Here is a 14317-nt window from a genome sequence, read left to right on the forward strand (position 1 = left end):
AGGGACGGGAGACACCCCCCCCCCTCCTCACACACACTCCCCCCTCCTCCCGCCATTTTCCTCCCGCCATCCTCCTCCCGCCTTGCGCCAGCTCGGGGCGTGGAGGATCCGCTCTCCCCCTCCCTCCCCACAGCGGCGTTCCGTTCCGTTCCGTTGCTCCGTTGCGCAGCGCGGCCCTCGGCGGCGGTTCACCACAGGCGGCCTCCCCCCGCTGCGCGCCGCCGGGCGCGGCCATTGGCTTGGCGGCGGCACGTGTGGCGGGCGCCTTCTCCTTCTTCTCCTTCTCTCTCCTCCTCCCCGCCGCCATGTGTGGCGGGCACTGATAGGCCGGGCTGATGCGCAGGCCATTTATCATCCTCGTCTCCCGCGGAGGCAGGGAGCGCGGCTGTCACCAGTATTGATTTCAGAGGATGGACTAAATTTCCTAGGATTTCCATTAAGAATTAAGGGAGGGGAGGAGGGGGGGGGAAGGGTGGGGGTGGTGAAAAGAGGAGGGAAAGGGGAAAAAAAAAAAAAAAGCTGTAAGCACGCAGGGTAGCCAGGCAGACATGGATATGAGATGGCACTGTGAAAACTCTCAGGTAGCTTCTTCTCTCACAGGCGAAGCACTGCAGCATGCAGGGTTTAAGATACCATTAGTCTGACAGCAAGGAGGAGAAAGAGGAGAAAAAAAAAAAAAAAAAAGGCATTTGCACCGATTACTGAAAATGACTTTTTTTTTTTTTATTTTTTTAAATTAGAATATGTCTCCTTGGGGATTGCATGTCATTAATAATAAGATCAAATTTCTGCACGATATCTGTTTTAAATATAGAAAAGCTTTTAAATTGTTTGATTTTCTTGGTTTTTTTTTTTTTTTTTTCTTTTCTGCTCCAAGAAAATAACGCTTTGGTACCCAGAGCATGGATGCTTCTGTTTTTTCTCTTCTGCTTTTTTAAACAATAGAGATGCTTTTTAGCATGTTTGCTACAAATGAGTATAAAGGAAAGGAAAATTGAGAAGAATCAAATAAAAGCATGAATAAAAACTGCTTCAAATAGTTGCCAGGCTGCTTTCTTTTTAATAATCTAGCAATTATTTTGCCTGAAATGATGCTTAAACCCTGACCATGCATGCTTTTCATTTTGGCTCAGAATATGCGTGTATGTGTGTGTGTGTATGTATGTGTGTATTTGTTTTGATTTGGTTTTTTTTCAGTGAGCGTTTGCACAACTGGAATTCCTGTGAGTTATATGCATGTTTTGATAAGAAAAATTGCGTACAAATGAATGACTATATCTGATTGACTAATATTTCATGATATATATAATGCAAAGTAGCTTCATTTTTAAATGAGTTCATTCTAATCTTTTGGGGGAGGGTAAATCGCTGCATGTTTATGATAATGAAAGTGTTTGTGTATTTCTTAAAGATGGATTGATTGTTCATTTGCTTGTTTCTAATACTGAAGAGCAAGGGGGGTTCATTTATTTATTTATTTATTTATAAATAACAAACCTCCAAGGCATCTAATTTAAAAGAGCATCGGTTACAAAGCTTTCCATATTACCTGAAAACAAGCAAAAAGGTATGTGTTTGTGTGAGAGCACTCAGCTCCTTCGGGGAGGTGCGTGATCTTTTCTCGCTCCTTATTCTCCCCGAGAAGAGTTAAAATGCTGTGGCACTGTCATGCCTGCGTGCACCATGGGAATTCTGCTGGCAAAACCAGAGCTGGTACCAGGTGGGACGGGTGTATCACGATAGTGAGCGAAGACAAAGGTGAAGATGAGGGTTGCCAAAAGAGGTACAGGGGCTTTTAAAGCGAGGAAGCAGCAGCTTCTGTCTGTACATAAATGTCTAGTTTTCACCTGATTAGGTAGCAAGTAAAAGGGGAAAGCTTTTCTGATACGCTGTTTTCTTTCAAATGAATCAGGGAATAATAAAATGGGGGCGACGGCTGTTCAGGTTTATCCTGGTTTACAGGTTGTAACCATTGTGTTGAGAGGAGTTACCGTTTTGGGGGGCTTTTTTCATGATTGTGAAAAGGTTACCTGCTGAATTGGATCTGAGCTATCTTAGTGGGTTTTTTTTACTGCGGTTGTGGGGCTGAGGATCAAACCTTTGTACCTTTGATGTACCGGGTATGTTGTGTAATCCTGTTTGCATTTGTTAGCTGAGCTTCCTCAGAGTTCTACCATTAAGCCTTTTTTTTTTTTTTTTTATTGTATACATTTAAATCTCTTAATATGCAATTCTATAAAGCAGCTCTTCTCTTATTGCTCTGGGCTAACCTGTACCTAGTTTTGCTCTTCCCATAGCATCTTACCCACCCAAAAAATACGTTGGGTGGTTGTTAGAGCTTTCCTATGCCAAATGGTTCTGGCCTTTTGGTATCTTAGGCCACTATTCAAGCTCAGGCTGAAAACTTTGTGAATTGAGTTTGCCATTCCCAGCTCTGTTCCTAATAGTCTTCCACATCACCTAGGCATCATATATAATTTGACACAGCTGACAGCATCTACTTAGAAGAAGCTTAGGGCTGAGCCAGAGTGGAAATTGAATTGCCTCTCAACTCCCTAATATTAATGATCCTTCCAGGTCAGCACAGGAGTAATTGCCAGGGCAGCCTGAGGAATTGTCTATTAAACCTGCCTAGATGGTAGCTCACCTGTGGAGAGATGCATCCAGATAACGTCTACAAAATGAATTCCATTTGCTTAATATAAGGTCTGCTAGAGTTACGAATATCTTAAAAGCCAACAGGTGGTCTCAAGTTTAATATCAAATGATTTTTCTGGTATTTTAAGATTGATTGTAACTAAGGCTAGGCAGATTTCCCTTAGACGCATCTGAAAAAGAAATCGACACAAAAATCTGGGTGGTGGTTGTATCTTGAAGGGCAAGCCTGTATTTCTGTAAAGGGATAGTTTGATCTAAAACCTTATGGCATGAAACAAGAGAAGAAAAGTTCATGTTGTCCATGTTCTTTAGTCCTTGAGGTATCTGCACATTTAAAATAACCCATTAATCGGTCAAAGTTTGTATACACCAGGGCAACCTGATTAGGTGGGCAGCTGGACCTTTAAATCCAAAATCAATATTTACCAGGAATTCAGAGGAGACAAACAGCCTAAGGACAAGGTTTAAAAACTCAACTGCGCTTTATGTCTTGGAGTAATGCTGATTTAGCAAGAAATCCCAGTCACAGTGCGAGAGGATTTATTTTTTGACCTTGTGCATTTGAGATGACATAAAAAGTTAAGAGTTGTCAGCATGGCTTTACCGTGAGGAGGAAATGCAGAGGAGGTTCAGCCATTCTCTGTTGCCATTATGAAGGGTACCCATGTGGAGTACCAACGAACAGAGGTGCACAGAAAAGACTAAAATACTGATACTTCAAAATAAAAATCACATTTTTCTGAACTTGCTTCTGTGCCAGGTAGACGATTTAACAAAAATACTATCATGAGGGTAGTTTGGTGACACAGATGAAGGAACAATCTAACCTGCTGCAATCCAAATGGGAAATATCCCCTAGGAGATCTTGGACCAATACCTGTTCATCTGTCTTCTCTCCCTCTTCACAGCTACTGAAAATCATGGTGTCTTTTTTCAATGGCCATGTAAACTATAGCAGCTCCATAACGTAAAAGGATTTCTCACTCTGCTGACACCCTTCTGCCTTGGGTCACCCACTGCCACTGCTTAAAGCAGTTGTTTCCTCTCCTTAGAGCTCTTTATGTCTTCACACTGTTAGAGATGGTTTCACAGCTTGGTTGGGTTGTGTGTATATAAAGAAGTGATCAAGGTAAATAGATGAAGAAAACATCAAAATCAGTCTTGGCCAAGAAGAAGCTTGACAGTTGGAACTTGTTGATAAACAGTAAATGGTTTTCATAACTTTTTGCTTGACATTTTCAATAGCTTGAAATATTTTGTCATTATTTTTAGTTGTGTCTATTAATATAAAGTTTAGTCATTCCGTTTCATGTTACTAATTCTTACGAATTAGCTAAGTTTTTTTCAGCGACTAACTAATCAGCTTTTCTGACACAAAAAATAATTTTACACTTGTTTTGCATGTTCAGGCAGTAGTAACTGTGGATTTCTGGCTCTATTGTTCTCTCTGTTTTTACATTTCTGACGTGGTTTCTCAATCCATAGGGTGTTTTGTCCTGCTCTTGCAAGCTGCTCTGAGCAGCAGATCCAGGAAGAGTCTGACAGAAGCATGAGAGGTTGCTCTTGTGGGGTAGCCTGAGTGATTACAGTATTTTGCTATGCTTTTCTGCATTGCCTCTCTGTTTTTATCTTTGTCTACATCTGTTTTTTATTTTTCCCTGCAGGGTGCATAATTAGATTTAGCTATATAGTCACACACAGATAAGTAGGGCTAATCCTTTTTTTCTGATCGTAACTTGCAATCCCTTTTGGGTGAAACTTCACGTAAAGCCTCCAATCAAAGTACCGTATCAAGATGAGACAGAGTAGGGGCTGAGGGCAAAACTTACAGTCAACAGCTTTTTGAAGGGGTGTGGGATGACTGTACGTCAACAGGGAGCCAACGAAACCCTTGCAGTTACTCATCCGTAGTTCCTTCAAAGAAGTACCTGTTGGGACTGTTTCTGTGGAGCCCACGTGCTGTGGCTGGTCAGTTTTCGATGGGATGCTGTAAAGGAGGTCAAATTATTGTTCTGTGCCCATACATCCAGATTGCTACTAGCAAGAAACACTGCTTTATTTTCTCTTCCAATGCAATGCATTAGACTGCATAAGGGAAAAAATGCGTGCAACCTTTAAAAAAAAGTGGAAAGGCCAGAGATCAGAAAGTGTGTTTTGTATATGCAGGAAATCTGGGCATTGTGGACACACTGTGCAGCAGTGTGGGTGGGTTTCGAAAAAAAGTGGAGTTAGGGTGAAATTCTACCATCCTTAAGGCTGATGGAAGTTTTGTCATTGACTTTAATGTCATTGACATGTTATTCTTGGCAGAAGCCTGAATAGCACAGAGTATAAAGTCCAAGTAGGTAAGAACATATTAATTGATTTCTGAACCTAGCTATCTCTTGGTTGATTGTTGCTAAAAGTATGTCAGAAGTGAAGTGGAAAATGAGCAAGATGGTATTTTCACCAAAATGATTCATTTTAAATTCCATCTCATGAGCTAAATGATTATTTGCCAGTGAAGAGCTGGGAAGCTTTCAGGTGGTAAGGCATTTCTCACACTGATAGGCTGTAACGTCCAGGACCTTGGAGCACCTTCTGGTTTGAGTCTGGCTGTATGTTTTTGGCACAAATCCAGAAATGAATATAGTAAGTTGTGGGCTTTTGCACAGAATAAATTGCATTTCTTGGTCACAATAATGTTAGTGTCTTGTTCGCTGGCTTATCTAAATTGGCTGTGGTGTGGCTGCAAACCAATAAAAACTCAGCTTCGTGAAATGAAGACTTAAAGTACTTTCCTTAAGTTTCCACAAGTTTTTTATTTGTTTTTTTTTTTCTTTCTCGTAGTTCTTCTGATTTCTTTTATTCCCTTTCCTATCTATTTTCAAAACTCCCTTGCTAGTTCACTCTCATTGTGAAGGCTACACCATCATGTTGTATTATTCCGTACTGGAGGCTGGGGGACATGCTTTGGTTTTCTGGGCTGTTGTTTAGTCCTGTGTCACCTTAGTCGTTCAGGGATTTCGTTGGATTTTCAGAATTTGTCTGTGAGGTTATTTGAACTGTTAACCAAAACCAGTAAATTAGCAAAGTTGGTGAGCAAGTTCAGCGTCAGGAAAAGGGGGTTTAAGAGTCCAGGGCTGTGTGTTTGCTCTATGACCGCTACCAATTTTTACAGCTCCCTCAAAGCAGAATATACACCTGGGGCACAGCTGCATTGAAGAAGTGGAGAATAGCTTTTGGTTTTCACCTGTTTTATCTTGCATGACCAAAGTGTCTTTAAGAAATGTGTTGCCCAGAAAGCACACAGAAAACGAGCAACTTTGTGTATATTGTACAGTAGAAGCAAAAATGAAGTTCATATGGCCCTTAGGAGTAAAGCATGTTTTTGAGTTCCTCATTCATGTAACAATTGCTTAGTAACAGGGATATGACAGCGAATGAAAAGTCACAATTTCACTTTACATATAACACAGGTATATTAAATACTGGTATTAAATGTCAGTAATGCACTGAAGATGGGGAAGCTGAGGAATGAATACAATGGAGTTTGGCAAGGAACAAACCCTATGTCGCTTTTCAGAGCAGCGAGGTGGCAGCGAGGAGGGGGTGGGAGACGGCTCAGGCAAAATCACAGCAGGTCAGTAAAAAAATCCCCTCCGGTAAGCTCCACTCCCAAATGCAAATATGTTCTGCGAGGTTGATGTCAACGTCAACCGCCGTATCCGGGGCAAGCTCACTTCCCCCAGCCCGTGCCAACCTCACAGCGGTTTGCAAAGCCAAGCTAAAAATGTAGCTTGTGATTTCATAGAGGATGTCCATCTGCACCGAACAGCCTGAGAAGCCCCGGGCCTTCGCTGACAACTGCGTCTGCGGAACTGCTGCATCCCACGTGAGCATCAGTGACTGATTTCAGCACATGTTGCATCATCACCAGAAATAACTCTCTTCTTGTCCTAGGCACAAAGGGCACAACGCTAGGGCATTGCACCTTTATTCATCTTTAGGCTTAGCCCCGAGACGTGCAGTTTGCATCCTTTAAATGAGTTTAAACTCAGTCTGGACCAGCGGGAGATCTCCACAGGGGTCCCCTGGCATATTCAGTGCACGTTGGCTTATGGATGCCTTGTTTAGTTTAGGTTAGGAAGAGACTTTACAGGAGAGCCCTTCTGTTACTCCTCTTTCAGTTTATTGAAGTTACTCTAGCTAACTTAACAGACAGTAAGATATTTCTGCTAACTCTTGCAGGGGTCAGGGTGCACGAAATGGCTAAGAGAAAATCAGTGTAATTTGTTTCTTTCTGCCTGTGTCTAAAGTGCCGGTTGCACCATTTTTACCTAGAGGCATGACAGAGTAAGACCCCACATTTTTCCATAAGGTACACTGACAATTGTCATCTTTACCAGCCCTAACTCTTCCCTTTGCAGCTTTACCTGTGCAGAAAATTTCTGTCACTACACAATTCCCCTTTCTGCTGGGGATATCTAGGGAATAACATAAGTAAAGTGGTAGCGGAGACATCTGAAAAGGCTGCAGAGGCGACCTTTGCAAAATACTCCAGGGTTACTGGTGATGATGTGTGAGGCAGAAAGGATACAGACTGACATTCACATCTCACTGTTTTTGTGCAGCAGACAGTTACAAAGGAAATAATAGCAACTTTTAAGCCCATAGGAACGTATCTGTCACTTTATCTAATCTTTGTTTTCTGGCAGTCTAAAATAGGCGACTGAGATGGTCAAACCTAGTCCCCAAAAAGTCTGAGACAATTTTCTTGTGTCCAAACTGTCTGTAATATCTGTTCCCCATTGCTATATAGGTGATTTATCTGAACCAGAAAAGAGCAGCAGCTTTTATGACAGTGGGAGCATTCTTCCAGTGCGCAGCCACTGCAGGATGAGGAGCTCTGGCAGCTGATCCGTGACCCTTGCTCCTGCCTTGCATTGTGCCGAGACTGACTTGACTGCTCTAGTAGACTTTGTGTTATTCTTTTTACAACCCGGCATCCAGACGGCTTCAGGGATTGAAGTCAGCTTTTCAACTTCAGGTATTGTTGTGCATAGAAATAAAGCAACTGAAAGTAACCTGGGTAAATGATCTAAAAATACAGTGGGAAGTGACTAATTCCCATTGAAAGCCTACCCCAGCTGTAATTCATTTCAGTTCCAAGAGAAGATTTTCTTTTATTTGTGATTAATTAAACAGAACCATCTGAGATTACTAAATAATAAGATGACCCCAGAAAATAACATTATTCCCCTTGAAGCAACTATCAGCAGTTTCAGTTGTTTATCAGACTATTAGAGCATGACATATGCCTGTAGTGCTGATGAGCTACAGAGAGCAAAATGGAAAGATGTTGCCTTAGCCGTGTTGATAACGAGAGTAAGAGCAGATGAAGCTGTGAAAAATGTTGGTTAAACAACGTTCTCTCACAATGTGGAAACTGGTGTTATTCAGAGCCTGACTAGAGTCTGCACGTCTCTTAGCCAAGGGCTTGGCATTGTAGGTCCTGTTCTTTCTGGCCCCACTTCCTTGCCAAATCACTGTGTGAGTGCAGGATTACCTGTATTTCTAGCTTGAATGTAGTAACCCCTGTTCCTTCCCCTATTTCTGGGAACTTCACGTTCCTCATTCATTTATGAATATGCCAGATAATTTCTAGGCTCTGACTGAATTGGAGGATCCAAGCAAGAATTGAGCAAACCAGTTATTAATCACATTATTCTGGCATTTTGGAGAAAGTTTGTGTCACTGTTTAACTAACCCACATTCAATTCTTGGTGAGCTTTGCAAACTGCCTTTTATTTCACATGGTCTTATACTAAAACATTAGTGCCATTATTTTCAGATATTAAAAATAATTTTCTTTTTTCCATGAATATTCTCTATTGAGCTTTTCCTCTAGTACCAGTGTCCCAGAACAGGACATCTATCTAATAGAGGGTATTGGGAGTGACAAATAAATTGTGTCTTGAGTTGAAATTATCTTGAATGTTAAAATTGACAGTCTAATAATTATGTTAGAAAAAGTGTAATCATGCTTGCATCTTCCAGGTGCCGTTGAGTTATTCTCAATTCAGCATTTTGCATGTATGTATATGACCTGAAATAAGTCAACGATTCAGTAAGCTACTTCTTTGGAGTCAGGTGGACTTTTTCCTCCAGTGAAAATTTGTTAATCTGGAGGAGGCATTCCTTCCTCCTGTGATTGGTTTTGCATGTATGTATGCTCAATTGTGTTAGTGCTGATAACTGGGAGGGGGAAGGATATTCTCGGAAGAAAGGAAAGGCAGGAATATCCTGTGACCCTTGCAAAATAATTGAGAGTGGGAGTTAAGGAAACTACTACATGGTCTACATAAGCCGAGTTTTGTCTCTGAGTGCCCTCAGAGGGTGGTCCTGCAAGTTAGACACTGCTATCAAATATGGTCTTCAGACCTGTGGCCATTAGTGAGGTCAGCAGTCAAAAAAAGTTTGTTTGTTTTTTTTCTTCTGTGAAAATTCATGTAGACCTAATGGAAATGTTAGTAACTGCGTAAGTTGCTGGATCTGATTTCCATGTGAGCTATTCTGGCTCTGAAATACAGGAAAGGATGCTCCGGTCAGCAGGTGCTCTCAGTCTCCCAAAAAAGAAGAGGAGTTTCAGTGGGGAACACTACTGTAGCACGTGCACAGGGGTGGCATCTGCGATGAAACCACCGATACTCCTCCTTGTGCTGGTGGCCTGATTTTGGGCTGTAAGCATGGGGTGTGTGTCCAACCCGCGATCTCTCCAGCTGAGGGAGCCGGCCAGGTCTGGATGCTGAACTGAGCAAAAGACTGGCTTCATTCCAAGGATCTCTAATTTTATTAGATTGTCTGTATGAAGCAGGTGGCTGACTGACTACCAGATAAATTTTAAGAGTTGAGATTGTAGTCTTTATCAGGGAAGTTTTGTTTATCTCGCACTGCAGAGGTCAAATCAGGGGAAACAGCGGTGCTCGCCTTACCATCGATTTCATGCCAATTAAAATCTCAAAATAAGAGTCTTGTAACTGTCTCTGCTGCTTTTGGTAGTACGGTCTCTTCTTCTTTTTATTTTTTAGCCTCGTTTACAGTGGAAGACAGTGTTATACTCAGATTTCAGAACCAGTGCTCCCCTGAAATGGCTGGGAGCAATACTTGCTTCTTGATATCTGTTGTTTCTTTCTGGCTGAAAATTCAGCTGAGCATCATTGCATCTGCCCCTGCTCCATACCTGCTCCTCTGGAATTGCACAATGTGCTAGTAGCTCACATGCAGTAGTCCCACTTAGAGCCATATCAGTATAAAGGGGAAGGGATCTCAGTGCAAGAGCCTGCCTTTAGAATATTTTTAAAACAAAGCAACCAATATGCTATAACCCTCTGTCTGCCACCAGGATCTTGCAAGCCTGCCAGCTTTGATTCCTGCCTTTGCATGCCATGCCCATGAAGAAGGCACCCTTCCCAAGGTCACACACCAGTGTGCTTTTATGCTCAGAAAACTGATGAAGGGTTATTCAGAACAATGAAGTGAAAAGTCTCTGAAAGGATTCGTCCCTCAGCAGGTACTTTGAATCTTGCATGCAGCTGTGGGCTACGGCTGTGGAAGTCACAGAGAGTTATAAATTAGCCTTGTGGGGACAGCTAATTGGCAGCTTCTCCTTCAAAACGAGACCCCGTGTGTGCGTATTTTTATACTCGGGCAGAGTTGTAAAAATATTTGATATGTAGTCTCCCATTTTTTTCTGCAGCGATTCAGCTGTGGAGGACAGTTTATGTATTTGAGAATGATTGCAGATAGCTCTCAGCCCTGATACAAAGGGAGAAGATTGTGTTGGAGTAATCCGATTTCAGGCAGAGAATCTTCTTTAGAAAGACATGCTACCCTAAACTTCTCAGTTGATACCATCCTCAAGAGCACTCTGTAAAACAGTGTAGTCAACACTGATTAATCTCTTAGGGGTGGTGGAAGAGAGGATTAAATAAATCGTAGAAATTTATAATATTTCTTATATGATGCAGTGATTGGGAAACCAGTCTTGGAAACTCCTGTAGTCCCTTTGAAAAAAACAACCTAGGATGACATGGGCATCTTAACCTTCCAGAAAGAGAAAACAAATCTCTTCAGAGGCTTTACAGTTTATCCTTGTGGTATTTTGAGACACGAGGAGGATTCCCAAATACCGCTGCCAAAGAGCAAGGGTAACACATGGGAGCACAGAGACAGGATTCGGGCTGCAGCAGGCAACAGGGAAGTTTTATTTTCTTCTTGTTCTACATTTATGAAAACTTCAATTCCAGCAAGATCTGAACGGAGGGTAGATGCAGGCAGGCTTTGACCCCATAGAATACAGCACACATTCCTTGATAATTACTGTCCATCTCCATATCACAGTGAGATTTACCAAAACGCAGGATTAAACAGGTAAGCAGTTGGTGGCAGTCTGCAAAGTACAGGAGTTCCGTGTTTGCCACTGGGAAGGGCTGCAGTGATGCTGGAGAAGCTTGTTAAATACCAAGCAAGGTTAAATACCAAAAATTTGTGTTTTCCCAAAGCTGTAACAAGAAAAAACATAAGCAGGCGTGAACTGGGCTGGTTTGGGGAGGAGTGAAAGCAGCCTGGAGAAACTGGTAAGTAGCTGAATATGCAGTTGGTTGATGCCAAAGTTCTCCAGAGAAGACAGAGGCAGGGCAGGGTGGGATTGTTTCAGCTGATGTTCATGATACTTCTGGCATTTCTCTGCCAGGTGGTGGTGTGCTGCTGGAAGCAACCAGTGAGCAAAGTTGCCTGATGGGGTATTTCACAAAAAGGAAGTTTCTTGCCTGTGAATAAATGGCCAGCAGCAGAGGCCAGCTTGCTATCACAGCTGAGTGTGGAAAAGCGTGAGGAATATCAAGCTCAAAATAAAGCAACTGAGATCCAAAGTTTCCTGTATCAAGATATCCATTCAACCAGAGAATTGAAAAGATGATGCTCATTAAAAGTGGTTTCTTATATCTATACATGTATTTCAGCCAACCTTTAGAAAACGCATTAGAAACCGTTTTCAGTGTGTGGCTTCTGAGATGCATCAATAAACATAAGGCATTGGGGGAGACGGAGTTTGGGGATTTTATAATGAAGTCAGGTTGTAGCCGGGCTTTTGCCAGGTTTAATAAAATAGGTATCCCTTCCACTTTGCTCACCCAATGTAGCCATTAGGAGCTGTTTATATTAAATGTGAAAATTATGTGGTGGAACCTGAAATGTGCAACTAGACTGTTGGAGCCCTTAATTTCATAAAGCCCATTTTCCATGTCAAAAGTAACATGGCAAAGGAAATGATGCAAGGTAGACTGGGACATGTATAGCTTAGCAAGGTCTTAAAGCCTTTTTGATAGAAGACTTTATATGTGGAAAAAAAGGGCCGAAAAGCTTATCACTGTGGGGATTCAGTTTTCTGGATGTGAGGGAGGATAGCGAGTTGGAATTGTTGCAACAGCTCTGTGATATTCTGTGATTAAAGATGGCTAAAGTGTTACTTGAAAAGGGGGAAGCTGGAAGAGAATGAGATCTGGGCCAGTTTTGCTGCAGGCTGTCACCTGCAAACAGTTTTATGGCTGGGAGAGCCTATGGAAACTATACAACTGTGAGACTACCTGGGGGACGTCACGTTTTGAGGTGTGTGTTGATAAGGTGATCAGGCACAATGCCACAAAAAAAGCAGCTGCCAGAAAGAGGAGCGGGTGTTTGCGTGTGTCCTGGCATCCGCCTCCATGCTAAAACAGCAGCAGGACTGGGAGTTAAACTGGGAGGGAGGGAGGTAGTGGTGCAGGCTGGAGAGCTCTCCAGCAGGAATGTGCCCTTACATACCAGAACCCTGGGATGAGGAGAAGAAAACCCTCCCCCCCCCCCCCCCCCCCCCCCCCGGGGGAAGTTACAGGTGATGATTTGCTTGCCTAGGTCAGTACTTGCATTTTTTATTGCCTGTTTGCTTTTGGGGAGAGGGAGAGTCTATCAGGTACAAATACAGGACATCAAACAAATTTACACTTGCTATTTCTAAACCAGAAAGAAATGGCTTTGTTGAATCTCCCGGTATATAGAAAGAGTCTCCACCCATCACTGGCATGGGAGAAATGTCACAGCCTTTTCCAGCTACCGAATTTCAATTCACTTAAGAGGCACCTCTGACTGAAGGCAGGGAAGTCTAGCTGAAGACACAAATTTTAAACAAAAACTTATAGTGGTTCATTCACCCACACAGGAACTTATTCATAGTTACCTAAGGTGAGAACATAAGACTGAAAAAGGATTTCTGGGTCATAAAGTCCAGTCTGTTTCTGAAGTTCCCCTCTAGCATTACAGTTTTAGATGGACCTTTCTAGCAGTAGATATGTATTAGAATGCTTTAGGCAGGATAAAAATGTCCAGTGCTGCATATTTGGCCCTTTAAATTAGTTAGTTAGGAATACTGAACAGTGAACATATTTTTCTATTCTATTTTTCTATCATTTCACTAGGCATTGTTTTAATATAGCAAGACTCGAACAAGTTACAAGTACAAAATGTAAGCATAAACATATTTATGTACCGTAATGAGGACTTGCATTACTAGTTACTGACAGAACCTAAGCTAGATTCTTGTTATTGGACATTTTTCAGATGCTTCTTCCCCAACACTGGCCGTTTTCAAGCTGCTGATGCCTTCTTCAGAGTTGGTGTTTTTTAAAAGTCATCACCATTTTGTGTTTATTATAATAATGAGAGTAAAACATTTTGGGGGAGGTAACAAAAGCTACATGGTATGTTCTAGTTCTGCATATGTGTGTTTCCAAATGTTGACAAAGAATGCTTGACCCTGACAATGTCTCATGACCTCTGGGTTGGCCTTTCACCGTCATCTGAAGGAAGACATCTATTAGCTGAGAAATATTGCTGTACGTGAACTGTGTCATTATCTGGCATAACCATGTTCTCTACTAAAGTGGCCTGTTAGCAACAGTCCATTTATTTAAGAATATGTCCTAATCCAGGGGCTCCTCTCTTAATGATCTGAACTTCTGCAGAACCTGTTGAAGACATAGAAGCTGGTAGATGTCTGTCTTTATCCAAGCAAAATTCCCTCTGGCAGCAGGGGGAGCAATGCCTAGTAAGATCTAAAGAGCCAGTTAGTGGAATTAGACCAGAGAAATTCATCCTTGCTTCTGAAAACTTCTACTTCAATCCAGTTGATATTATGGGAGGGGAGCAGGAGTGGGAGATGAATTTAAAGAGCAATTACGGGAAGAGTTTGGTTGTAAAGCAATTCTGGCTTTTTTGCTGTTTGATTTTGAAATTATTTTAATTGTCTTTCATTTAAGAATGTTGAACCTTTAATGAAAACGAGAAATTAGATGCTGCCGTTAGAGGGGAAATTGCACTCATTACACAGAACAGCCTTGGATGCAGGAGTTGGTGCACAAAGCTGAAGCCACTTTTGTCTTTCAAGGAGTTGATTAAAGTAGTTCTTGCCTTTGTGAACATCTGTGTGTTTCACATGGTAATACAAAATATTCCTTCATCTCCTTTCTTTTTTAAATATCCTGGTGCTTTAATATGTTTCCTGTGGCGAACAGCAAAAGTGGTGTAGGTCAAACACAGGCATTCCTATTCGTCGTGGTTAACATCCATGATCTCTTCAGTGCGCAGT

The 14317-nt window shown here is 42.0% G+C and overlaps 1 protein-coding gene across 31 annotated transcripts in view; it reads left to right on the top strand.

Moving 5' to 3' along the window:
- Positions 1–14317, top strand: part of NRXN1 (neurexin 1) — a 715706-nt gene that overhangs the window by 659762 nt on the left and 41627 nt on the right. For 2 of the 31 annotated variants that reach the window (XM_069799920.1, XM_069799921.1), the window contains exon 1: positions 511–581. The exons of the other annotated variants lie outside the window; for them this stretch is intronic. In XM_069799920.1, coding sequence (XP_069656021.1) covers positions 549–581 — 33 coding nt within the window. In that variant the 5' untranslated portion in view covers positions 511–548. Of the gene's footprint in view, positions 1–510; positions 582–14317 lie in introns of those variants that run through there. 31 annotated transcript variants of the gene reach the window in all.

Source organism: Haliaeetus albicilla, chromosome 13 (assembly GCF_947461875.1).
Source record: "Haliaeetus albicilla chromosome 13, bHalAlb1.1, whole genome shotgun sequence".
In the NCBI taxonomy this organism is placed as follows: Eukaryota; Metazoa; Chordata; class Aves; order Accipitriformes; family Accipitridae; genus Haliaeetus; species Haliaeetus albicilla.